The 27,250-nt window shown below is 42.6% G+C and overlaps 2 protein-coding genes across 3 annotated transcripts; one reads left to right on the forward strand and one right to left on the reverse strand.

The window, feature by feature from the left end:
* Window positions 1-5,579: 5,579 nt before the first annotated feature.
* Window positions 5,580-13,574, forward strand: LOC121586212 (antizyme inhibitor 1). Of its 2 annotated transcripts, none has more exons than XM_041902740.2 (12): window positions 5,580-5,782; window positions 6,582-6,704; window positions 8,491-8,605; window positions 9,031-9,204; window positions 9,595-9,767; window positions 9,898-10,032; window positions 10,699-10,780; window positions 10,896-10,970; window positions 11,241-11,403; window positions 11,588-11,703; window positions 11,943-12,157; window positions 12,458-13,574. In XM_041902740.2, exons 3-12 carry the CDS (start codon window positions 8,504-8,506, stop codon window positions 12,570-12,572), a joined length of 1,350 nt encoding a protein of 449 aa, XP_041758674.2. In that variant the 5' UTR covers window positions 5,580-5,782; window positions 6,582-6,704; window positions 8,491-8,503; the 3' UTR covers window positions 12,573-13,574. The 2 variants fall into 2 exon arrangements, with proteins under 2 accessions (XP_041758674.2, XP_041758684.2); XM_041902750.2 differs by having other exon boundaries at window positions 8,495-8,605.
* A 3,285-nt stretch (window positions 13,575-16,859) lies between these two features.
* Window positions 16,860-21,326, reverse strand: LOC121535995 (Krueppel-like factor 10). The gene is made up of 4 exons (XM_041843255.2): window positions 21,189-21,326; window positions 18,829-19,077; window positions 17,797-18,665; window positions 16,860-17,480 (listed from the first exon to the last, which is right to left on the reverse strand). The coding sequence occupies exons 3-4, from the start codon at window positions 18,314-18,316 to the stop codon at window positions 17,224-17,226; spliced, it is 777 nt and encodes a 258-aa protein (XP_041699189.2). The 5' UTR covers window positions 18,317-18,665; window positions 18,829-19,077; window positions 21,189-21,326; the 3' UTR covers window positions 16,860-17,223.
* Window positions 21,327-27,250: the final 5,924 nt, after the last annotated feature.

The raw sequence follows: 27,250 nt of genomic DNA on the forward strand, positions 1-27,250 counted from the left end.
TCGTGGGGGAGGGGATCTTTTTGACGTCACGACATTTGACAGACGACCCCAGCTGGTTTGGAGGAGGTACTACAGCATGGACATTTCAAAACAGAGTAGGACGATTTTTTTTCTTTTACAGAAATCGTTTAAAAAAGTAGCAGGGTTGGGGTCAGTTGGTCCATTTAAATTGAGGAGTGCTATTGATTTACAATGAGTCATTTTAACCATTGAATTGGAATTGCATGATCCCCTCAATAATGTACTGTACTTCTGGTGGGGGATACAGGCTATGATATTCAATCATCTCAGTGACATTCTTGTTATCTTAGTTCTGAGGACACAGACAGTCTCAAATGCCCAGTCAGCTGGAATTTGGGGTGTAGACGTTCTAAATTTGGACAGGAGTCCAGCCGTTTCCTGACTCTGGGTGTCTCCCTGCTCAGAATTCAAGGAAAACCCCACAAAGGGACATGTTTATAGTTCAGTAGGTCTGGGGTGCATTGTTTGGGATACAATGCCTGGTCTGACTGGAGCCAGCCCAGCCAACCCCTCAGATCAAACGACAGGCCAGGCACCAGGGTGGGCTGCCCACTGTTGGCCACAGGCCAGTCTACAGGGACATGTCTGGGCACGTGCACTGTAATCACTTTCATTTGTGCTACAGACTGGGTCTGGGTCATTGAGTGGTGATGATGATGTGAGGAGAGGTATTAACTCAGTGTGTCCTCAACAAAAACTGCCTCTAATACAAGTTAGTCATACAGTGTGAGATCTCTGAAAAACCTATGGATGAAGGTCATTGCTGTAACTTTGTGTATTTCAAAGATGAATGTCAACATTCTCTAACATTCCCATCTCAGTTACATGGTTTAATATATCCAAAGCATTACACAAAAATAGAGCACCAAGTTTGTTGTTGAGTCCTACCACCATAAACATGTCACATCCTCCCTCTAGTTCTAGTCAAATCACATTGTATTTGTCACATGCTCAAATAGAACAGGTGTAGACCTTACAGTGAAATGCCATTTGATTAGCTGTTCAGGAGTCCTATGGCTTGGGGGTAGAAGCTGTTAAGAAGCCTTTTGGACCTAGACTTGGCGCTCCGGTACCGCTTGCCGTGCGGTAGCAGAGAGAACAGTCTATGACTAGGGTGGCTGGCCTTTGACAATTTTTAGGGCCTTCCTCTGACACTACCTGGTATAGAGGACCTGGATGGCAAGAAGCTTGGCCCCAGTGATGTAATGGGCATTGCGGTCGGAGGCCGAGCAGTTGCCATACCGGGCAGTGATGCAACGAGTCAGGATGCTCTCGATGGTGCAGCTGTAGAACTTTATGAGGATCTGAGGACCCATGCAAAATCTTTTCAGTTTCCTGACGGGGAATAGGCTTTGTTGTGCCCTCTTCATGACTATCTTGGTGTGTTATGAACATGATAGTTTGTTGGTGATGTGGACACCAAGGAACTTGAAGCTCTCAACCTGCTCCACTATAGCCCCGTCGATGAGAACGGGGCGTGCTCAGTCCTGCTTTTCCTGTAGTTCACAATCATCTCCTTTGTCTTGATCACGTTGAGGGAGAGGTTGATATCCTGGCACCACACGGCCAGGTCTCTGACCTCCTCCCTATAGGCTGTCTCATCGTTGTCAGTGATCAGGCCTACCACTGTTGTGTCGTCGGCAAACGTAATGATGGTGTTGGAGTCGTGCCTGGCCATGCAGTCATGGGTGAACAGGGAGTACAGGAGGGGACTGAGCACACACCCCTGAGGGGCCCCCGTGTTGAGGATCAGCATGGCAGATGTGTTGTTACCTTCATGGCTACAGACGTGAGTGCTACGGGTCTGTAGTCATTTAGGCAGGTTGCTTTGTATACAGTGCTTAACTTTACATATCACGTTTGAACTTTTACCCATGAGTTTGAGTGACCATGACACTGACAATACATCTTACTACAAAAATATAACATGATTAAACTGTAAATGACATTATACTATACAACTACACATTCCTTATACTGTGTACAAACTTTCAAGACCCAGTTTCTTTCACTGTAATCAGATTAGTGCTATTTCCTCAGCTAGTTATTCTGAGCCATCTGAGGGACATTACAGTAAATCTAATCTAGTATGTCTGAATTATTATGGACTGTCTAGGGCAGAAAGGGAGTGGAAGGTTTTAAAGAGGGAAATTGTGTGAGATAAGCATTATCTTGTATTATTGTTTCAGTGGCAGATTAGATCTATTTGTCAACCTCTCTGATACTAGTGTTACAAGGCCAACATGTCCAAGGCTCAAGTCCGGAGTCAGACTCAGTGACTTCAGGAAAATGTTAGAGACTTGAGAAGAGAGGGATACTGGAGTGCTTTTACAGTTTCCTTTTCAAGGTGTTTATTCAGAGAGTTGTAACCTGTAAAACACTTTTTATATATAGAATAGAATAAAATAGAATAGAATATTGGTATTTTATAGTAAATTTGCGGAATGCAGTAGCTTTTATTTACTGTGGTCAACTGACTGGATTTACACAGTTTGTATTTGACCCTGCTCAAGATTCAGCTCAGAGAAAAGGTCTGTGTAGAGGTTGTTTTACTCATCAACAGTCTTTGGCAAATGCAGAAGGCTGGAACACCATGGTGTAACTCACAGCATTAGAAACAAGTACTAAATCAAGACCCATTGTATAATGCAAGGCCTAATGATTGACTGTATTCATTTGGATTTAGCCATTTCAACCTCCCCATACCTCTACTACACAACAAAGAATGGAGTGATTCACTTCACCTACCAAAGGGCATGCGCTTAGACAACCACTGTGACGGCAGTTATTCAATGAAGAATTTAGTTTTCCACTAGGTTCACTAGTCTTGTGATGTTGTACTTTGTTGCAGTGTAACATAACACTATCTAAGAACTGTGAGGAAAACCTTCATTTGTCCTCAAATGTAACTATTATATTTTTGTTGGAGGTATAGTGATTTGTAAAGGCAAATAGGCTATAGAATGGATACCAATTAACCCTCCTAACAGATAGGTTTCCCTTTTATAGGAACAATAACATACATTGTTTATTGATTTATTATCACAATCCATAGAGTCCTCTGATAAAAGAACATGGAGCTTTCATTGTGTGTAAAATATGTGGTGTAACAGTAATTGTGTTCATATCAATTGGCTGTTGGTCATACTAAATAACTCTGTGTATATAATCTAGGCTTCAGTCAGGCGATATTTTGATGTAATCTGGCCCCTGTTTGCAAATGAGAATTCCAGTTGCACAATGCACGCCACTGCAGTGTTTTCACTCACTGTGGGCGGTACACACTTCGACCGCAAGTGTGCTCAGTGTCCCGGGCTATTATGATCACAACAATGGAAATCAAACATTGTGTTTTTCTGGAAGCCACTTTAGATGCTATGTGTGATTATGATTAGACTCAATACATACCCTCATCTACAGTCTTGGAGAACAGACACAAAGATCGGAACCGATTATTTTGTGTTGTGGTCCATAGGATAAACTTTCGCTCTCAAGTCTTGACAATTGGCCAAGCAACATTTGTGTTTGAGGAAAACAAACAGAACCATTGTGTATTTTTCCCTTACCAATAACCATAGCTCATCTGACATTACACTCATCTCTAACCAACGTCTATCTAAGATAAACAGGCCACGTGTGGGTTTGGACTTTGCACATAAGCTATGTACCGGTGGCTATTCATAGGAGCTAGGTTCATGTCCTAAGCTTAATTTAAATCATATTTGGTCCTTTGCACCTAAATTCTCAAATACAAAGTGATCAGGGCCAATTGAGAATCATATGGAACCAATAATATTAGTCTCATAATTGTTCTCAGCTATAAAGAAATTATGTTCATTGTTACAGTTTGAATTTCAATGTAATGTTTGATTTGTAATGCATAAACAGACACAGTTATTCTCTATTCTATACGAAAACTTCTCCATATATTTCATTTCAACGTTCATTGTTCTCCCCTGGATGCCTCCAATGTTGACCAAAGGAACACTTACTGTGGACACTGGTTGCTGAAAATGGACATTGACCACAAAATAAGACAGCTGATATGTATTCCTGTAAGACAGTGTGTATGAAAATAAGAAAGGGTACAATAACGTAGCCTGTTTTTATATATTCTAAATACAACATAATAAAACAGTTCCCAGAATATACAATTTCATGAAGTGCTCTTGTCATTCTCACATGCACATAGCCTATCAACTGATAAACAGCACATGTGAAACCCTGTATGTGTGGTATGCTGGTGGTGTGTCGAAGCCTTACAAGTCATGACTAACTTCTAAAGGTGATCATACCCCATACCACAATGTAAACACATACAATCTCAGTATGCAGAGAGCAGCATAGGTTTGTGGCTGCAGGAGACACACGTTTTAGGATTGCCAGGTTGGCTGTTCAGACAGATCCCTGATGATTACACTAACTATTTACTCTTTTAATCCATTGTCTGTAAAATACATCACAACAAAATGTAACATTACCTACATAACCAACTTATCATTGATACAACAGTCAACAGGTGGATAAATTAAAAACCTGTCAAATGAATCAATTTGCAGGTACCCAGTCCCCCTGTCTGAAATTACATTAATTGAGTTTTACCAATTTGGAATAGACCTTCTTCTCCACCAATAGGCAAGAAGGGTGGCATGCAAATTAATCTGTGGGAAATGTACTCCTTTGCATCTTCAGAGGAAAGCAAAACTTCACAAACTCTCCGCAGACAAGGCAACGTGAACGTCGGGGACGTGGAAATCAAGAGGCTAAAGTTGTAAAAAAACTAAAACACATGCAACCTATTTTCACGCGGTTGAACTTGAACTTGTGTTGCCAGAATACAAGAGAGGAGTACCAGTGACAATTTGTGGAAAACATTTTAAATGTATCCCGGTGCCATGGGAAAAGGCATGAAGACGTAAACAAGGTAACAATACTATCTGATTGAGACATTACATTCTCAGAACCGTAGAAGGCTATCCGGGCAATAATGGAATATAATATAAAATAATATATAATATTAAAGGGGCAATCTGCGTTTCAAACAATAACAACCCACCTATCCCGCCACAGTTTGTGTAAATAGCAGAGGAATGGGGCTGGAGAAATCAAATTCATAGACAGAGCTATGGATGAAATGGACTGACCATATAAAAAATGGCTTTTGAGGCTATACAGTGTTTGTTTATAGTTACATTGTTTACAAACAATGGAGTAAAACAAGCTTATATTTTGGGTTCTGATAGGGAACGGCAGTTGAACTAAGCTCAGAAGGCATTTATAAGTTATATTCTTCAAGAATCGATGGGTAGAGATCGTTCATTTAAAAGAAAAAACTGCTTATCCTTTAATAAATACAAATTATAAATAATAGGAGTTTGATAAAACAGAATTCTCATCATATAAATAGCATAGGTATAATTGTATATAATATTATCACAACAACTAGATATCACACATGAGGAAAATAAAAGAATGCTTAGAAATAAAATACAAGCCAACCAACCCACCGATCACTCGCGTTTGCCTTGACAGCTCGAAAACGCGGCCCATCTGACGTCATTTTCCGCTCCGATTTCTTTCTCTCGACTTCGGCGGTTTTGTTCGCTGCGTAGCTACGAAAGGGTTCGATTTAGCGTCAACTGTCGATCTGCACCTCGGCTTTGATGGCATTTTTTCTTTCCTATAGTACCCCCGCCACTCTTTGAAAATTCCACCTAAAAGGAAAAAACGATCCACCCCAAATATTGGGTTTTATTCTCACGTAAGTACCTATTAGCTATCTAGCTTGCTAACTGGCTAGGTAAGTGGCTAACGTTAACTGATCAAGGAGGGAAAGTAGCTAGTGTTAGCCGCAGTTAGCTAGTTAGGCAACGAACGAACTAGCTAACGACTGACTGTCATTATAGTCGTCATTCATCAAATTTATTTAGCTAGCTACTTTAGTGTACTAGAGATTATCATAGCTAGCTAGCCAACTGTGCTATCTAGATAATTAACACATTAGCTACTATTACTTTGAAAACGTTATCATGGTGTTTATAGCTAACTAGCTAATCCTTAGACGCCATATATGACTGTTAGCACTCGGAGTCTAATTTACAGCCATTTCTCACACAGGGTTAGCTAATGTTAGCCTGCTGAGTTGGCATGTAATGTAAGTTAACGTTAGCTGGCTAGCTAGCAATGGACGGTTTGTTTTGACATTTCAGTGTTTTGTTATTTTGAAAACACAGCAGTGGTACAATCAATAGCTATTTAGTTGAGGTTGGAACTTAGTTAACAACATTTGAACATATTAGACAAGGTACAACGTGGCACTTGAATTCATTGTCATTGTAGAATTTAGAAAATGATTTGAGATCATGAAAACCCTAACAACCTAAAGAGTATTTCACACCTGTTTAGATGTTCTACGCTATGCAAACCACCAGTGCCTAACAATCAATTAACCAATGTCTTATTTTACCATTCAATATTTAATTTGATCTAATATAATCCTCAGAGCCAGCTTTGCCTCTCTTTCCTCTTGACTCAACTGTATCATATTGTGTTCTGTGCAGGTGTACAATTACTACCCAGAGGGCTTAGGGGCGGCTCTCCGCCGAGAGCCGTTCGACTTCAACGCTGAGCCACCTTGGGATCCTAGCTGATAGTGGGGGAGCTCCATCTCCTAACTCGTCCATGTGAGTAGACATCAGGTCACGTAGGAGGAGTACTGATCTCGGTACAGTTTAGCCTTTTAGATCATAATAAATATAAAATACTATGGACAGGGGGACCCTGATCCTAGATCAGCACTCCTACTCTGAGACGCTTTGTGAATACAGGCTCAGGTCACGCTGACACCATAATAACCCAAATGTCCTTGTGGTGACTGTTGTAATAACAATTGCATAGTGTTGGGCTACTTTTATCTGATGCTCTCTGTCCCTGTTGTTACTGGTGACTGGTTATATCCAGCAACAGAGAGGAGGGGCCACTCAGCCATTAGTCATAGTTGTAACACAATGCTTCCAGTCTTCACCTATAACCTAAATATTATGATTTCTTTGTGCATGTCATGTGGTAAGCCTACTGTTAGATTTGTGATACGTTTGTATTTCCTCCCAAGTCTTTGCCCCAATGAAGTTGGTGGTCTGTAGAGTTAAGCAGTTTTCCAAGTTGCACAAACGTTATTGTCCATTAACCAAAAAGAGACCATCATTTGTGACCTTTGATCTTTTGTCTTGGTTGTAGTGGGTTGTTGTCAGGGTTTTCACAGACTGCTGAGATGTTGTTTTAGTCATGCCACGGCAGGCCGGTGTCTTGGAGCCGTTCCAGCTTGCTATCATGAAGCTGTCTCTGTTTTTGAACTGCCAATACGAGGCTCCCAGCCACAGAACAGAGACAGGGAGACACACAGCACCCTTATGATCACCGACAGTGGTCTGGTCCAGCCGTCAGACATTGCAGTCTGTGAGGCCAATCAACCAGACATTGTGTCTCCGCACTGCACCTCAAACACCGAGTGCACATCTGGCCCAGACCCAGGCTCACAATGCTCTACTGACTGACGCATTATGTAACATTATCGAAAGCAGAGATCTGTCATCCCATGCTGCTGGTATAATGCCATCAAAAGAAACCTTTATGGGTCACTGCCAGCGGGATTAATGCTAATTGTCGGGAGTAATTGATAGTAAACAAGTAAACGAACTCCATGCCCCAGAGCTCTTGTTTTCACAGTGGCTGTCCAGACACCCAGGGCTCCCCCATACGCAGCCCCCGTAACGTGATTTCCACCTCGACCTCTGAATGGCTGCCCTCACAAATAGCTTGGTTCACAGCGGGAAACCATCCTAAAGGCTTAACTGGTCCAACTAAGTGTAACATGTAGAGAAAAGTAGGCCAACTGCCTTTGCCCTTTTCTGTAAAAGAATTCCCTATTTCTTTCCCACCATTTTTGTAATGATTATATGGATCTCATTTTCCCCATCCACTTCAATAGTTATATTTCACGCTGCCTCTCTTCCTGTGTTTTCCAGTTTGCTGCATACTATCTAGGACCCCAAGGGCTCAGAGAGAGACCACTTTACCCAGGGGCTCAGAGAGAGACCACTTTTTCCAGGGGCTCAGAGAGAGACCACTTTACCCAGGGGCTCAGAGAGAGACCACTTTACCCAGGGGCTCAGAGAGAGACCACTTCACCCAGGGGCTCAGAGAGAGACCACTTTACCCAGGGGCTCAGAGAGAGACCACTTTACCCAGGGGCTCAGAGAGAGACCACTTCACCCAGGGGCTCAGAGAGAGACCACTTCACCCAGGGGCTCAGAGAGAGACCACTTTACCCAGGGGCTCAGAGAGATAAGCAGAGAGACAACCCAGGGGCTCAGAGAGAGACCACTTCACCCAGGGGCTCAGAGAGAGACCACTTTCACCCAGGGGCTCAGAGAGAGACCACTTCACCCAGGCAAAATTCTTTAGGATTAGCAGAACAGTTGAGATGAAGGGACTAGCTGACGAACCAAACTACTCCGTCGCCCTGCTGGAGGGAACCACGGCCCTCAGCGACGTGGTTGAGAATCACATTTATGAACAAACACTGGTAAGTACTGTAAAGAGACATTCTCTGTACATTAAAATACTTGCACGTTTTGAAGTCTTGCTACTTTATAGCGTATCAAAGTTGTGCCCATGGAAATGACAGAAATAGATTGATAAATTCAAGCAATCACCACTTAAATATATTGATTCAGGATGTGACAAATACAATGCTACTGTGTGCCAGTCTCTTCCTACTTGGTTGAAGTGGCAGGTTAATGAGTCCTTGTGCCTGCTGACCACGCTCTATATGCTTTCAATTCACACCAGTGGAGAAATGAGGTTGCGGATTGCTCTTATGTAATTGTATGGTGTTTGATGAGCGACAGTAAGAATAATCAGTCATCGTGTACTTGACATATACAGGTGAATGACATTATAGCATGCCAGACAGCCAGTAAACCTGTCATGTTTTTCTTCCTCTCTCAGGCTGAGAAGAATGCGTTCTTCGTGGCAGACTTGGGGGTCCTTATGAGGCAACATGTTCGCTGGCGAACCCACATGCCCCAGATGCGTCCCTTCTACGCTGTCCAAGCCAACAGTAGCCTGGCTGTCATTGAGATCCTAGCTGCTCTCGGCACTGGCTTCATCTGCACCAACAAGGTGCCTGCAGTGCTCTCTCCCACTAGTACTGTCATAACACTGCAATAGCATCACAGACAACCTGTCCAGATCAAATCATATTTTAGTGTAGGCTAACTTACGGGTCCTTTTCCACAGCTTTAGGATGTGTTTTTCAGTTAAATACATTTTTATAGATGCAGCTCGTAACTTCCAATGGCTTACATCAGTTGCAGCTTCTCACAGCTCTGCTCAGGATCAATTTGTTGGGCCAATTACTGCTTTATAACTGCTTCATAAGTCAACTGGCCTCTACTCACAGAAAATAGGAAGGAGCGCCATCTAGTGGAGAAATTTCTCGCTGCCACAGTGCATTGCTCCTTCACAACTTAGAGCTGTAATACCAATGTTGTTGTTTTTGTGTCTTTTCAGTATGAGTTGGAGCTTGTGCAGGGCAGTGGCGTTCTCTCTGAAGACATTATTTACAGCGGTGTGTGTAAGCAGCTCTCCCAGATCAAGTACGCAGCTAAGAACGGCATCGACTTCCTGGTGTGTGACAACGAGGCCGAGCTACGCAAGATCGCTCGCTGCCATCCCCGTGCCAAGTAGGTGTCCATGTAAACTGTTATTACAACTGTTATTTTAAAAGTCCATATTTCATACTCTACAATACAACTACAATGGCTATAGATATGAAATACCTAAAAACAATAATCTCTCGCCGTCTCTGCTCAGACTGCTGCTGCAAGTGGCCACAGAGGCTTCCAGCGAGGGTGAGGAGATGGGCATGACGTTTGGCTCCAAGCTGAAGGACTGCAGACACCTGCTGGAGAGTGCCAAGGAGCTAGGCCTGCAGGTGGTGGGGGTCAGGTGAGTCCTTCTGCAACACCACCCTTCCGCTCTAGTCATTGTTCATTATTATATTCTAGGTTTTTCTCTCTTATTGTCTTTTAATTATGGGCTAATAAATTAAACTGTGCCTGTCTGTCCAATACTATTATCACCCTGAGAAGAAAATAGTTTATTGTATCATCAGAGATTGACCATCGGACAATTAAGCAGTATTTTTGGGTATTAAAAAGGTACAAAATCACTAACAACAGGAGGTGCTGAGCTTAAAACTTTGTTCTGGTTCAAGATTTCAACGCGCAGCTCACACCCGAGATCAATAGGAAATAGTGGCTAGCGCTCTGCTCGCGCTGACCAAAAGTTAAGCTTCCAGTTTAGCAGGTAAAAAAAAGCGCCAGTGTAGCCCCTGTTTGGCTACCTGAATTCAGTTTTAAAAAATCGCCTGCCTAATGAAGCTGCGCTGCCATAAATTGGCCGTCTTTCACTTAAACAATGGGGATGAACCAGACAGATCCGTTTTAGGTTAGGCCTAATGGAATTTTTAGCATTTTTGTTTGCATTCTTTTCTTTATCACTTTGGGCAACCTCAGAGCAGGCTCAACTTGCCTGACTGCTCAGTTTACGTTCCTCAGTCAATCTCTGATCATATTGTATTCTCATGACGTCATCATTATCCCCATGATGCAGGTTCCACATTCCCAGCTCCTGTGACGACCCTCAGGCCTACAATCATGCAGTGTCTGACGCTCGCTGTGTCTTTGACATGGGGGTGAGTTAGCTAGTGCTTACATTATGGGACTTTGAATGTGCATAATATGTGAAGGAACCTCCTGTTATATTTTGTTTTGAAGTTTACAAGTCTTTTTCTTTAATGTTGTTTTCAGGAGGATATTGGCTTCAGTATGACAATCCTGGATATTGGAGGTGGATTCAGCGGCTCAGAGACTCAGCTGAAACAGGTCATTATTGTATAATAGTTAGCTCGTTACATAATGCTGATTTAGATGGATTACTTCAGCTGTATTAATACGTGATTCAGTCAGTCAATGGTCACAAGCCACTTCACCCTCTTCCTGACGTCAGGCCTGTACTAGTAATGTATTTTTCCAAAGGAAAGCCTTCACACAGCTTTCCTTTGAATTTGAGCAAACACACACACACTCTCTCTCTCTCTCTCTCTATTGAATGCCTGTTAGGCTGAAGGTGCAGTTTTTTCCCTCTGGTAACAGATTAACAGTGCAGTCAGGCCGTTGTTGGACCTGTACTTCCCTGCATCGTCTGGCGTCTCCATCATGGCAGAGCCTGGCAGTTACTACGTGTCCTCCTCCTTCACCCTGGCTGTCAACATCATCGCTAAGGAAGTAGGCGCCCGGGATCTTCATGGCAATCACGGTCAGTGGCAGTACCTTCTCAATACCTAGCATATGAAGTAAAATGCACTTCCATGGTGTGGTGGGCTGGTCAAAATCAGTGCTATAGTAAACGTGGTTCAGCAGACCTAGATGCTCCAGCAGACCAGCACATACCTGTACTACTATTGTGTCTTATGACTCTTGTTTGCCATACCTCTTTACAGATGAACCATCTCCCAACGATGAGCCAGAGTTCCTGTACTACATGAACGATGGGGTGTACGGCTCTTTCACTGGCAAGCTAGCAGACAATGTGATTCCAGCCCCGGCTCTGCCTAAGGTGAGTTTTGGCTTCAGGGCTTAGTAAACTAAATCTCAAACAAAATGACTAATGAAATGACAACGATTCTGCATTTCATGATTTTGTATCACCAAGCAAAGATTCAGTTCAATTCAATTTCCCGTCTCAAACACCCTGTAGTGAATATTAGGCTACATCCCAAATTGAAACCCTATTACCTATTTAGTCATTTTAACCATGGCCCATACGTCTCTCTAAATTGTCCCTGGATGTTCCAGAGCGGTGGGTCCGAGGAACCGGTGTTTGCCAGCAGTCTGTGGGGTCCGTCGGGTGATGAGCTGGACCAGGTGGTGGATCAGTGTCTGCTGCCAGAGCTCAGTGTGGGAGACTGGCTGATCTTCAACAATGCTGGGGCTTATAGCCTGGGCCCTCCGTCCACTTTCACAAATTCACCCAGACCCCCCGTCTACTACACCATCTCTACTGGAGACTGGTAAGAGACAGACGAATATCAGGGTCAGGCTGGCACTGTCACTGTTTGAAATGGGAAGCTGTTGAGTATTTGATTTGATTTATTGGTTGAGGTGAGTTTCCCCCATTTTAATGTATGTAAAGTTCTTTCACCATCTGGAAAAGTGTTATTAAATTACATCCATTTATTTATTTGGGACCTACTGATATTTATTTTAACAGTTGTATGCTGCCATTGACTTTGTTTTTTCTATATTGTTTTGGTAGTCTTTTGGAGTGAAGAGAATGCTTTTCAACAAGTTTTGTTTGTTGTTGTTAACAGGTTTGAGATGCAGGACGCTGGTATCACACAGGACATCAGCATGAAGAACTTCTCTCTGGTCCCCTGCTTCCTCCACTCCGGCCAATCAGACGAAGCCCTGTCTGTCCCAGCTTAGGCCAGTTGAACCAACCCCATGTCTCTGCTGTGCTGACCTCACCCGGTCATCATTCCAATGGGAGGAAAAAACTGAATGGTGCTTGCTGGCTGAAAGCTTTTTATTATTCATTTCATACGGAATTGAGCTTTTTTGGGGGTGGGGGGGTCGGCGGTCGGCAGACTGAATTGTTGATGACAAGCCCTATACAGTATGTTGTTGGCTCTCTCAAGGAATAGCACAGGTGTTCTTTCCTTTCCACATTCAGTAAAATAGTATGCAACAAAATGGATGAGTCTGTAGGGATGGAACTCCCACCTGTGTGGGTATCCCATGCGGTTACAGTTTACAAATAGTAAATACATCAAATGGAATTTAAAAGTTAATATTTGAAACATGTATTATATTGCCTATATGTCTCCTTTTGCCAGTCTTGTAAATTCAATTGTCTACCTACTCAAAGTGAAGCAGTTGTTTATTTTAACAAAACCTGATGTTTTAAAGCCATTTTTGGATGCTTCGCTAAAAACATATTTATGTATATTTATGGTTTTATTGGTTGTGTCGTTTTTTTTTGGTGCTATGAATATCTGATCCCCTGACATTTATGATCAGTCAGTATTTAAAAGGGGGCATACTGTAACTAAATGCATCTCAAATGACACCCTATTCCATATTTAGTGCACTACTTTTGACCAGAGCACTATCTAGGGAATCGTGTCATTTGGGATGCATATAACAGTACAGTGCCTCAGCTCAGATGAAGGGGAACTCCATTTGACTCAAGCAATATGAGTACAGAATGTCATTCACCAAGCATCTCGTTGATAGGGAGCTTGCACTCACACTCTAAATATAGACCATCTTGAGACAATTATCATAATGCAACATTGATGTTTCATTTAGTTTTTTTAAATCCCTGTTCCTTCCTTACAAGTCTGCTGGAAAGAATTGTGCAACATCTGTGAATTGGTCTCCAGTTTTGCCTAAAGTAAATTAATATAAAAGCTCTCGTTGACTGAATCATAATGTGTATGTGTTGTTCTTGCTGGTAAAATGTGAATTTTCACCCACTGCTTAGTAACAGCACTGTTATACCGGTAACATGAGTCACTATACCCGAACATACTCAGTGGCCAGTTTATTGGGTACACCCATCTAGTACCGGGTCGGACCCCCCTTTGCCTCCAGAACATCCTGAATTGGGGCAGGGAAACATTGCTCAATTGGTATCAAGAGACCTAACGTGTGCCAGGAAAACATTCCCCACACCATTCTGCCACCAGCCTGTACCGTTGACACCAGGCAGGATGGGGCCATGGACCCGTGCTGCTTACGATAACTCTTGACTCTGCCATCAGCATGACGGAACCGGGATTCGTCAGACCAGGTAAAGTTTTTCCACTCCTCAATTGTCCAGTGTTGGTGATCGCATGCCCAGTGGAGCCGCTTCTTCTTGTTTTTAGCTGATAGGAGTGGAACCTGGTGTGGGTGCCTGCTGCAATAGCCCATTAATGACAAGGACCGACGAGTTTTGCGTTCTGAGATGCTGTTCTGCACACCACTGTTGTACGCCGTTATTTGCCTGTTTGTGGCCCGCCTGTTAGCTTGCACGATTCTTGCCATTCTCCTTAGACCTCATCAATGAGCAGTTTTCGTCCACAGGACTGCCGCTGACTGGATGTTTTTGTTTGTCGCACCATTCTCGGTAAACTCTAGACACTGTCGTGTGTGAAAAGCCCAAAAGGCCGGCTGTTTCTGAGATACAGGAACCGGCGCGCCTGGCACCGACGATCATACCACGCTTAAAGTTGCTTAGGTCACTCATTTTGCCCATTCTAATGTTCAATTGAACAGTAACTGGATGCCTGTCTGCCTGCTTTATATAGCAGGCCACATGAATCGGTCTCTGTAGGAGCGAACCATTTTCGGAAATGTGGTGTACCTAAAAAACTGGCAACCGAGTGTATATTCCACTAGAACAGGGTGTGTTGTCTATTTTCGACCAAGGATAACAATGTTTAGTAAATGGTTGTATGTTTACACTACACAGAAAGTGAATGCCTCTCAATGGAAGGAAACTCCGGTGACCTCTCATCTACTATTCAGTCACAACACAGCCTTGAACTGACACAGATACGTGCCCAGACAGGGGTATACTACAAAGCAGGATCGATGAGCTTTGGGCCGCTAACTTTAATAAACAACCAGAAATAACAGTTGATTTTCTGGTTCATTAAGAAAGCTAAATATACATACGCTATATAGTATGTGGACACCCCTTCAAATTAGTGGATTTGGCTATTTCAGCCACACCCGTTGCTGACAGGTGTATAAAATCGAGCACACTGTCATGCCATCTCCATAGACAAACATTGGCAGTAGAATGGCCTTACTGAAGAGCTCAGTGACTTACAATGCAGCACAGTCATAGGATGCCACCTTTCCAACAAGTCAGTTCGTCAAATTTCTGCCCTGCTAGAACTGCCCCGGTCAACTCTAAGTGCTGTTATTGTGAAGTGGAAATGTCTAGGAGCAACAACGGCTCAGTAGTGAAGTGGTAGGCCACACAAGCTCACAGAACAGGACCGCTGAAGCGCACAGCGCGTTAAAAAAATCATCTGTCCTCGGTTGCAACACTCCCTACCGAGTTCCAAACTGCCTCTGGAAGCAACGTCAGCACAAGAACTGTTCGTCGGGAGATTCATGAAATGGGTTTCCATGGCCGAGCAGCCGCACACAAGCCTAAGACCACCATGTGCAATGCCGAGCGTCGGCTGGAGTGGTGTAAAGCTCGCCGCCATTGGACTCGAGCAGTAGAAACGCGTTCTCTGGAGTGATGAATCAAGCTTCACCATCTGGCAGTATGATGGAAGAATCTAGGTTTGGCGGCTGCCCCAATGCATAGTGCCAACTGTAAAGTTTGGTGGAGGAGAAATAATGGTCTGGGGCTGTTTTTCATGGTTCGGGCTAGGCCCCTTAGTTCCAGTGAAGGGAAATCTTAACACTACAGCATACAATGACATTTTAGACGATTCTGTGCTTCCAACTTTGTGGCAACAGTTTGGGGAAGGCCCTTTCCTGTTTCAGCATGACAATGCCCACGTGCACAAAGCGAGGTCCATACAGAAATGGTTTGTCGAGATCGTTGTGGAAGAACTTGACTGGCCTGCACAGAGCCCCGGCTTCAACCTCATCGAACGCCTTTGGGATGAATTGGAACGCTGACTGCGAGCCAGGCCTAATCGCCAAACCTCACTAATGCTCGTGGCTGAATGAAAGCAAGTCCCTGCAGCAATGTTCCAACATCTAGTGCAGTGGTATTCAACTCTTACCCTACTGGTTTTGTTTTACCTAATAATTAATTGCACACACCTGGTGTCCCAGGTTTAAATCAGTCCCTGATTAGAGGGGAACAATGGAGAAAAAAAAAGCTGTGGAAGTGGCTTCGAGGTCCAGAGTTGAATTTGAGGGATCTATTGGAAAGCCTTCCCAGAAGAGTGGAGGCTGTTATAGCAGCAAAGGGGGGACCAACTCCATATTAATGCCCATGATTTTGGAATGAGATGTGACAAGCAGGTGTCCACATTATTTTGGTAATGTAGTGTATGTGTTATTGGTTGTTGAGCCAGTTAGACCATGCCCATTTGAAGTTTATTTTTCTAAAAACTAAAAAAAGGCAAGTTAGCTGGCTAATTCCTTTATCTTGCTTTGTAGTATACCCCTCAGTTCAGTAATGCAACACATACCCTCTCACAATTCAACACAAATACAACAAACTAGTGAAGTTTTACACCTTTTATTTCACCTGTAACAAAATAATAAAAATGTTTAATTTAGTCAAGTTAAATATACAAACTTTTCTCTTAACATTCTTTCTTTGGCCAAACATAATTATAATGAATATTAAATATAGTGGATTCGGCACATTCAGTAGGTAGAAAAACAATTAATGCACAAGATCTAATAGTCAAGCATAGTTTTGCAATCCATAACAACGGTAATTTACTTATTTGATAGGCTCAGAGATTCGGAAAAAGAGTCTATTTATGGCTCTAGTTGTTCACAGATTTGACTTCTACATTTCTGTGCCCTGCTCCACACTTTGGAGGTTGCTACAGAAAGAGCTGACAGTTGCCACCACCACAACCACATGCAAAGAGGTTTATGTCTTGTCTTGTCTGTAGTTCAAAGCACAGTTGTAAACAATAATATTTGCATCCCGTGTAGCTCAGTTGGTAGAGCATGGCGTTTGCAACGCCAGGGTTGTGGGTTCGTTTCCCACTGTGGACCAGTATGAAAAAATAAAAATAATAATGTATGCACTCAAGTAAGTCGGTCTGGATAAGAGCGTCTGCTAAATGACTAAAATATAAAAAATGCATAATCTTCAACAAGTAAGAGTTCATCAAACTCAATGTAAAGGAGTAAAACCCTGCTATCATTCATCACACATTGAAACGCTAATAACAACATAATCTCTCAAGTGGACCTGAATGAAATATGAAATTGTAAGTCAAGAAACTTTAAACACGTCTAACAATTCTATAGTTCTATAAGAATTCAACATGTAATTAATTGCATTGAAGTGAGCAGTATCACAGTGAATGAGTTCCTTCCTATTTAATGAAGAAACAGCTTATTCTACAGTGTCTTTAAGGCAACAGTTTGTTCAGGGCAGAGAACGAAGGAACGGTGCCAAAAACACTGCATGTGTAACATCACCGCTGTGACGGACTCCCACCTTCTTGGTGGCTAGGTGTCGACGGGCGTGCTTGGCCAGGTGGTCGCTACGCATGAAGCGGCTGTGGCACATGGGGCAGGCGAAGCGCTTCTCTCCCGTGTGGGTTCTACGGTGGCGTGATAGCTCGTCGGACCGGGCGAAGCGTCTCTCACAGCCTTCCCACCTACACTTGAAAGGTTTCTCACCTGAACAGAACACATAGAGGAAAGACTAGTGTTACACAAAAACACACAGTCAGCCATACAGGCCAAGAGGGGGGATTACCTGACCTTGTTATTACGCCATGTAAGGAGGTCTTTGAACGTTGTGGCTGTAGTGCAATTACAGCACCATTAAAGTAGCAAGAGGAGGCCAATAGAAAATAACACTAACTTTACAAAAACCTGAGATAACCTCTGTTGTTATTTCTACAATATGTAATGCTTGTGTTACTTGTAAAGAAAAAGGCAACTACCTGAACTTGTAACATTTAAACCTGACTCCCCACCAGCCCTGTCTTACCTGTGTGAGTCCTCATGTGGGCCTTGAGGTGGGAGCTCTTAAAGTAGGTCTTGCCACAGTCCTCGTGGGGGCAGATATGGCTGCGGACTCTGGACACCTCAGCGGGCTGCGGGCTGCTCCGCTGGACCACTGAGGTGAAGCCTGGCGCTGGGGCGATGGCTGGCAGCTTGGTGCCACCAGGGGTCAGCACTGACGGCTGGATCGGGACAACTGGCCGGGGAACCAAGAAGATGATAGGGCCCTTTGTCACCTGGTCACCCATGAAGAAGACTGAAGGAGGACCAACTGCTACTGACTGTTGTTGGTGACTGGTGGTGGTGACCATTGGAATATGACTGTTCGTTGCAGTAGGCACAGCAGGTAGTATCTGGCAGTAAACCGGAACAGGAGAAGGAGAAACCCCACAGTTGACAGGGGACACCGATGTAGGCTGGTGGAATTTACCAACAGAGGCTGGCAGAGTCACAGTAACCGGAGCCTGGGTGGCAGCTGGTGCAGCATAGGAGTCAAGGGGTGTCATGTTCCCTTTGGAGTCCCTGTCAGATAGCCTATCTGCCAGGGGGTTGTTGGTGCTGTCTGGGCTTGGCTGGGGCTGATGGGGCCGGGGTTGGGGTAGTCTGTGCTCCAGGGGGGCGGCTGGACAGATGCTCCAGCTGCAGTGCTGTGCATCTGCAGTGTGACGGATCACACTGGTGGCCTGTGATCGGGGACTGGCTGACTGTCTGTGTCAAGCCCTGCTGTTCTGGCCGTGGGTTATGGCTCTGGCACCAGGAGGTCTGTACTGCCACTGGATGCTGCAGCACTGTCTCTGGAGAAGGATGACTGTAAATGGCCTCAGAGTTTGGCGGGCTGTATGGTGGGGTCATACACTGAGACGGAGGGTAAAAAAAAACAAGGAAGTGGTTACGAAACTATATAATCTCTACATTGTGAGATTATATTTATTACATTTCACTTAGTATGGAGGATTATCACGGTGAATGTATGTGACAGAACTTGAGAGAACACACACAAGTAACACAGGAAATATACCAGAGACTCTTGGACCTCAGCCGGGTCAAGTGAGAGACGAGAGTCATCCTCTGAGAAGTCAGAGGAAGGGGTCAGAGGTCGGAACTCTCTGTGCTTGAAACTCCTGGAAGTCCTGGCTTTCCTGTGGGTGTTCATGAACATAAGAGCCTCCACCGCCTCCATGTCTCCCATGGCCATAGGGTGACACTGGGACTCTTCCTGGTTCTGACTGCCAGGGTAGTACAGCTCATCAACTTCCATGGTGTCACTCTGTTAACAGATAAAGGAATATACACTGAGTGTACAAAACATTAAGAGCACCTGCTCTTTCCTTGACATTGACTGACCAGGTGAATCCAAGTGAAAGCTATGATCCCTTATTAATGTCACTTGTTAAATCCACTTCATTCAGTGTAGATGAAGGGGAGGAGGCAGGTTAAATAAGGATTTTTAAGCCTTGAGACATTTGAGATATGGATTGTGTATGTACGCTCAACAGCCAGCCAACTTGACACAATTGTGGGAAGCATTGGAGGCAACATGGGCCAGCATCCCCGATACAGGACTATTAAGGCCCAGTGCACTATTTTTGTGGTAAAATATATATATATATATATATATATAGATGTTTTATTCAGATTTTCAGGCGGCGCTGCAGCACCCTCAGCACCCCTACTTCCTGCGGCTATGGTTCTGAGGGCAAAAGAGGGGGTGCAATTCAATATTAGAAAGGTGTTCCGAATGTTTGTTATACTCAGTGTATCTCATCATAATGTCATGTACTTATTCCCTGTGATTCATAATTATCCTTTCTCTGACTCCGAGGACACATAAGCTCATTGGACATGGGTTGAAATTTGATATTACAAAATATCAAATGCTTAATGTCAAATATGAAATGATTTTTGTCAATGACTTTTCTGTCTATAAAGAAGCAAAAAAAATGATGATTGGAACAACTGTCATTATTCTTCAGCTGGTTAATAAACACAATGTTCATACTGTATCAGTAGCTTTTCTCTATACACTCTTAAGTAAATATTTAGATACCTAACACAATTGATTCTTCTATTGATTTACTTGTCTACCAATACTAACAGAATATGTAAATCAGGGATGGGCAACTGGGCCTTTTGTAGGCTTGCGGATCAATTTCCAAAAAAGGGCCCCGACCCCAAAAAATAAAATGACTGCTGAGAGTTAGAATACACAAGGCACAATTTCGAAGTTTGGTTGTGCATCAGCAGGTTTTATCTTGATATGTCAGTCACTGACAGTCACTCAATTGGCCATGTCTGCTAACACTTTTTTGAGCGGCAAGTGAGTCTAGTCAGTTATCTAAACTTAGTAATCATGGCCGAATACCAACCAGGAACAGAGGGCACGTGCCCAGGGGCCTTAACCTCCAGGGGGCCCCCAATAATTTTGTTTGTCACTCTCACTCAGATATTATATTAACATAGCATTAGTCATGGTAAACTGTGTAGAATTGCAGGAAATTCACTTTAAACTACTAACATTTCTCTCCACCCCATGGCTAAATGAGTAGAATTGCATGAAATGTGTTAAGAAAATTTCAAAATGTTCTCTGCCCTATGGGAAATGTGTAGAATTGCTTTAAAACTGCAACATTTTCTCTATAAGCAATGGCAAAATGTATAGAATTGCAGTAAATTAACTTTAAAACTAAAAAATGTCAAGTAAACAAGTAAAATGTTTTGCCAGAATGTTATGCTCGCTTAGGGCCAGCCCCGGCTATTGGTATAACGCATTTACTATAGTTAAGAGGGTTCAGTCATTTAACTGCACAAATGGATTGATTGCACAAATCAGTTGACTGCGTGTGTGGGTATTGATGTCGGTACGCAGACCCGCCAGCCACTCTGCCCGCTCATGATGAGTTCAGAATTTCCGAGTGGCGCAGTGGTCTAAGGCACTGCATCACAGTGCCAGCTGTTTGCAACGCCAGGGGTTGTGGGTTCGATTCCCACAGGGGGTATGAAAAAAAAAATTTATGTACTGTAAGTCGCTCTGGATAAGAGCGTCTGCTAAATGACTAAAATGTAAAAAAAAAAAAATGTAACAGTGAGTGATCGGCTAGTGTCTCCCAGCACTTTGACCTTTAACACAGTTACCCCACAGATGCACTGGGCGTGCTGCTTATACAAACGGTCCCACACCCCCTCCCACAGGCTACTCAGAGAGATGGGACTCAAATCTACTGTCATACAAATTCAACTACATTTCAACATCCACTTATTAATTATTACTAAACAGATCTCACAAAGTTCTTCTTTTTTTTTTTTTACATTAACCAACATGACCCTAACGTTAGTGGTTTCCTAAATACTTCAGTGAGAATGAGGATTGTAGCTACTTACATTATTGTGGTGCTGGACAAAGGACGACATACATTTTCTCATATTCACTGTGTTAATTAAGTGGTGTGTGACAGTCGGACTTGTGGTAAATGTTACAATATATGTTTCCCTTCTCCTTTTTCTAGTTCCATTCGCCATAATTTCAAATGCGGTGGGTACAGAGGGGCCGGTCTCTACTTTCAGCCAATCAGACACAAAGGTGTGTTAGACAGGAACCAATAGGAGAAGAATCAACGCGTGATCAGGGGCTGATGTGGTCCGTGGAAACAGCGTGGTCCACAACAGCATCAGCGTGTGAAAATACCGCTGCGAGTTGAGTGAGTCACAGAAAACCCCTGACATGACAGTCCAATTTGGAAAGATCTGTTGTTTTCCAGACTACTGAACTGCATCTGATAATACTTTAAGTTTATATTCTATTACATTATTTTATACACCTGATATTGTTAGTAAAAAAATAAAAATAAAACATTCATTTTTTAAGTCAAGAAAACAATTATGTAGGCTATAGACTAAATCCAATATTATATAGCAGACTGGTCTCATAGACTAGACATAATATAGTAAACGTAAGTCGGGGACACTCAAATTTGTATGATATGTTACATTTTGTATGGTTACATAAGACAGAAGGTTACTTAAAGCAAAAACAAAAGGAGGGTGGTTGGGTAGGTGTATAACATGAACGTCTAGCAACCCAAAGGTTGTGTGCTCAAAACTCATCATGTTCAATTTTGCAACTACTTACTACTTTTTAGCTACTTTGTAACTACTTAGCATGTTAGCTAACCCTTCCCCTAACCCTAACCTTAACCCTTTTAGCTAACACTTCCCCAAACCGTAACCCTTTTAGCTAACTCCTAACCTTAATCCCTAACCCCTAGAGCTAACGTTAGCGTTAGTACACACCTAGCTAACGTTAGCCACAACAAATTGGAATTCGTAACATATGTATCATATGTTTTGCAAATTCGTAACATATTGTACGAATTGCAATTCAAAACATATCATACGAATTGTAATTCATAACATATCATACGAAATGGATGATGGACATCCACAAATGTACACATACCATACGAAACGTAAGACATCATACTAAATGGAGTGTCTCGGATTTACAGTTGAAATCGGAAGTTTACATACACTTAGGTTGGAGTCATTAAAACTCATTTTTCAACCACTCCACACATTTCTTGTTAACAAACTATAGTTTTGGCAAGTCGGTTAGGACATCTACTTTGTGCATGACACAAGTAATTTTTCCAACAATTGTTTACAGACAGATTATTTCACTTATAATTCACTGTATCACAATTCCAGTGGGTCAGAAGTTTACACTAAGTTGACTGTGCCTTTAAACAGCTTGGAAAATTCCAGAAAATGATGTCATAGCTTTAGAAGCTTCTGATAGGCTAATTGACATCATTTGAGTCAATTGGAGGTGTACCTGTGGATGTATTTCAAGGCCTACCTTCAAACTCAGTGACTCTTTGCTTGACATCATGGGAAAATCAAAAGAAATCAGCCAAGACCTCAGAAAAAAAATTGTAGACCTCCACAAGTCTGGTTCATCCTTGGGAGCAATTTCCTAACGCCTGAAGGTACCACGTTCATCTGTACAAACAATAGTACGCAAGTATAAACACCATGGGACCACGCAGCCATCATACCGCTCAGGAAGGAGATGCGTTCTGACTCCTAGAGATGAACGTACTTTGGGGCGAAAAGTGCAAATCAATCCCAGAACAACAGCAAAGGACCTTGTGAAGATGCTGGAGGAAACAGGTACAAAAGTATCTATATCCACAGTAAAACGAGTCCTATATCAACATAATCTGAAAGGCCACTCAGCAAGGAAGAAGCCACTGCTCCAAAACCGCCATAACAAAGCCAGACTACGGTTTGCAACTGCACATGGGGACAAAGATCATACTTTTTGGAGAAATGTCCTCTGGTCGGATGAAACAAAAATAGAACTGTTTGGCCATAATGATCATCGTTATGTTTGGAGGAAAAAGGGGAATGCTTGCAAGCCGAAGAACACAATCCCAACCGTGAAGCACGGGGGTGGCAGCATCATGCTGTGGGGGTGCTTCGCTGCAGGAGGGACTGGTGCACTTCACAAAATAGATGGCATCATGAGGAAGGAAAATTATGTGGATATATTGAAGCAACATCTCAAGACATCAGTCAGGAAGTTAAAGCTTGGTCGCAAATGGGTCTTCCAAATGGACAATGACCCCAAGCATACTTCCAAAGTTGTGGCAAAATGGCTTAAGGACAACAAAGTCAAGGTATTGGAGTGGCCATCACAAAGCCCTGACCTCAAGCCTATAGAAAATTTGTGGGCAGAATTGAAAAAGCGTGTGCGAGCAAGGAGGCCTGCAAACCTGACTCAGTTACACCAGCTCTGTCAGGAGGAATGGGCCAAAATTCACCCAACTTATTGTGTGAAGCTTGTGGAAGGCTACCCGAAACGTTTGACCCAAGTTAAACAATTTAAAGGCAATGCTACTAAATACTAATTGAGTGTATGTAAACTTCTGACCCACTGGGAATGTGATGAAAGAAATAAAATGCTGAAATAAATCACTCTCTACTATTATTCTGACATTTCACATTCTTAAAATAAAGTGGTGATCCTAACTGACCTAAGACAGGGAATTTTTACTAGGATTAAATGTCAGGAATTGTGAAAAACTGAGTTTAAATATATTTGGCTAAGGTGTATGTAAACTTCCGACTTCAACTGTACATACAGATACAGAAAAATATGAAATGCTCTGAGACCACATTGCATATAGAAGTACACTATCTGGTTTTGATATCTGGTTTCCAACAACAGGAGGGTTGCTGGTTTGAATCCCAGCTGACCGGAACAATCTGATGGGGAGTTAAAGCGTTCCTGTCATTGTGCCCTTGAGCAAGGCACTTATCTCTGACTGCTACAGACAAAAGCTCACATTTCCATTCTCCACCAAGAAATTGAACAATAAAGCTTTCCCCTAATAAATATAAACACATGGACAAAGGGGATTTTTACATTGGCAACAGTTTCGCAACAGTTTTAACAGTTTGGAATAAAAACAAATTAAACATCATAGACATGTCTGTGGCCGTGTACCTCCAGGTTTCCTTTGAACATATTCATTTGAACCTCAAGGGATTTAAACCTGGACAGTTAAATCCAATTTGTAAGTCGCTCTGGATAAGAGTTGTAATGCAAATAGATGGGGTCCTATCTGGAGTGTTGGCCTAACTTTGAGGCTTGAGGCAACTGTGCCAGTACAGTATCTTGTGATCAGAACCTTATAGGCTATCTGAGCTGCTGCTGTTCATCTGAGATTATTGCTGGAATGGAGGTGTGGCAGGAGGGACTTGGCACGGTGCCTGAATTCATCACTTTTTCTCAGAAGAAGAGACCAGGAAAAGCCTAGCAGCATCCATCCCTCCCCCTTTCTCACGTAAATGCCAGCAGTCACGTTACCCTGAACTTTGAAGCTGGGTGGTTTGTGATATCGTAGTGCATGGGGGTGGAGGAGTGAGAGGTGATTGTATGCCTCTAGGCCTAGACGGACCCATACTAGATTACTAACATTAACACTACACACAGATTTATTCCAGTTTATCCCACACTGACCAGTCATAAACACAATCTTAAAAAAAAAAAAAAGTCCCAGCTAGCATTACAGAGGAGTTATTTTAAAGCCTCACTCCTTAATGACCGATCTTGTTACTGAGCTGGAAATAACTCATTTCTTGTGCTGGCCTGAGTGACAAGAGCTGGTGTTGTCCCAGCTGATGTGGGGCCTGTTTAGTGGTGGTGGAATAGCAATGCAGAGAGGCTTCGCGTTTGGTCTTCAGAGTAGGCATTGGAGGATTGTAAAATGTAATCCTAGAGACATTGGCACTGTTTAATGATGCCTGAGAGACTTCCCCCTGTGTAGCGGGTGATTTGGACGGAGTCAGGCGCAAGAGGGGTAAATCACAGAATAAATGGTTTATTTGGCAAATACAGCGGTACGCAGCAATGCGTAAAACAACTACAGTGCGGTATAACGGCGCACTGGAGAAAACAAAACACACGGGTGAATATCCTGGCGATACTATACATAAAGCGCTATCGACACCTCCACATGAAACAATCACACACAAAGACATGGGGGGCAGAGGGAATACTTATACAGGGACTGATGAGAGGATATGAACCAGGTGTGTGTAAAAACAAGACAAAACAAATGGAATGATGAGATGAGGGGCGGCAGTGGCTAGAAGGCCGGTGACGACGAACGCCGAAGCCTGCCCAAACAAGGAGAGGAGGCAGCTTCGGAGGAAGTCGTGACACCCTGTGTGAATGGATGAGACCTTGGTTCAAATAGTATTAGTTTTCTTTCAAATACTTTTGAGCATTTAAATGCCAGATGGGCGACGTTTGTACTTTTGGGACTATTCCATTGCTTCCATTGTGCAAGTCAAGCTCAATCAAGTGCAGCTAAAGTATTTGTTTTCTATCATAGTAAACAAATATTCTTTGAAAATAGGTGTGGTGTGGATTACTTTAAGTAAAGGACACCAGGGTTTTACTCCAAACACTCCCCCACACAATATGGCTCTAACTACAGTACTTCTCCGCTTCTTTACTGCCCCATCAAATTAAGCTTTTAAGTGGCTAGAAAATGGCAGACTGGATCTAAATTGTGTAACCAATGTGAATGTGAATATGTGAGGTGAAAGTTGAAGGATGTGCACTACATTACTGCATTGTATAATGTAGTGCACCCATTGCAGTGACACAGCAAGTTTCCTGCTGTTTGTTTTATTATCTGTATGTCCATATTGATCCCCATTTTTAGGCCATTTGACAACACATTGATCCGTAATCTAAATATAATTCTTGTTTGACTTGGCTCTGATAAGGGGTTACATTTAGGGTTAGGGGCAACATCGTGGTACTGGTATGGAGTTCAACAACCTCAGGATAGGAGTACACAGAGGCACACAGTGGATTTCTGGAAAAGCAACATGTTTTGGAGACAGTTCCACCAGCTATACAATCTCAGTTTAATTCCTGGAAATTATCCTGCAGGTGATATTTTTAGGGAAATGTCTTGTCAGACAGTTAAGCAAGCATAATCTGCTAAATATATACATCATCTGAATATTCAGTGTTTGTTTTTTCTGTCATCCAACTATTTTACAATTGAAAATACAAAAATGTAGAGAACCTGAAGAGAAAGTAAAAAACAAATTGTTAATATTTGTTATAAACCTGTTATAACCATAGACCATAGAGGTTATAACACAACATAAGAAACTAAAACATGGCCACCTCACATTTACTTTATGTGTATGCATAGTACCAGACCAATGGCCACATAAACCAGATCTACCATCATGTTTTTCTTTTTTTTGTAGAAACATTTTGCAATACCACTGAGAGAATTGTCAACCAGCTGTACCAAATCTAACTTTACTGAAGAAAGCAAGTGAGTGTGAAGCAGATCACAGCAGCTGGCTCTCTGGGAACTTTGCAGTTTATGTTGATTCTGAGGGAATGAGAGAGTCTCTCTGTCAGCTGAAGGATTCTCTCTCTCCACTTGTTCACCTCAGGGCCAGGGCAGGCAGAGAGAAGTGGAGCTCTCAGGCATGAATGTCAGAGTATTTGTCATTTTCTCTATATAGGCTGATAACGAAGAAGAAAGTGATGACAAACAGACAAACCTGTAGCATTGCCCATGTGCCTCTCTTTGTCATTCAAATGAGCAGTTGTATACAGTGCTTCTACAACTGTATTGCTTACTGTTTCGGGGTTTTAGGCTGGGTTTCTGTATAACACTTTGTGACTGATGTAAAAAAGGCTTTGTAAAATAAATTTGATTGATTGATTGAGATAATTTAATACCCTGAGAACACAGATGTATCATTTTCAATTATTTTAGTATTTTAACACAGAGCATATACTGTATCTTTTATTTTTTGAGAAATATAGAAATCTTTATTTTCTGTATTAAATTCCTTCATAAATAATTTTTTCCTCTGATACTGTGATCATAAAAGAC

Source organism: Coregonus clupeaformis, chromosome 2 (genome assembly GCF_020615455.1).
Source record: "Coregonus clupeaformis isolate EN_2021a chromosome 2, ASM2061545v1, whole genome shotgun sequence".
NCBI lineage: Eukaryota > Metazoa > Chordata > Actinopteri > Salmoniformes > Salmonidae > Coregonus > Coregonus clupeaformis.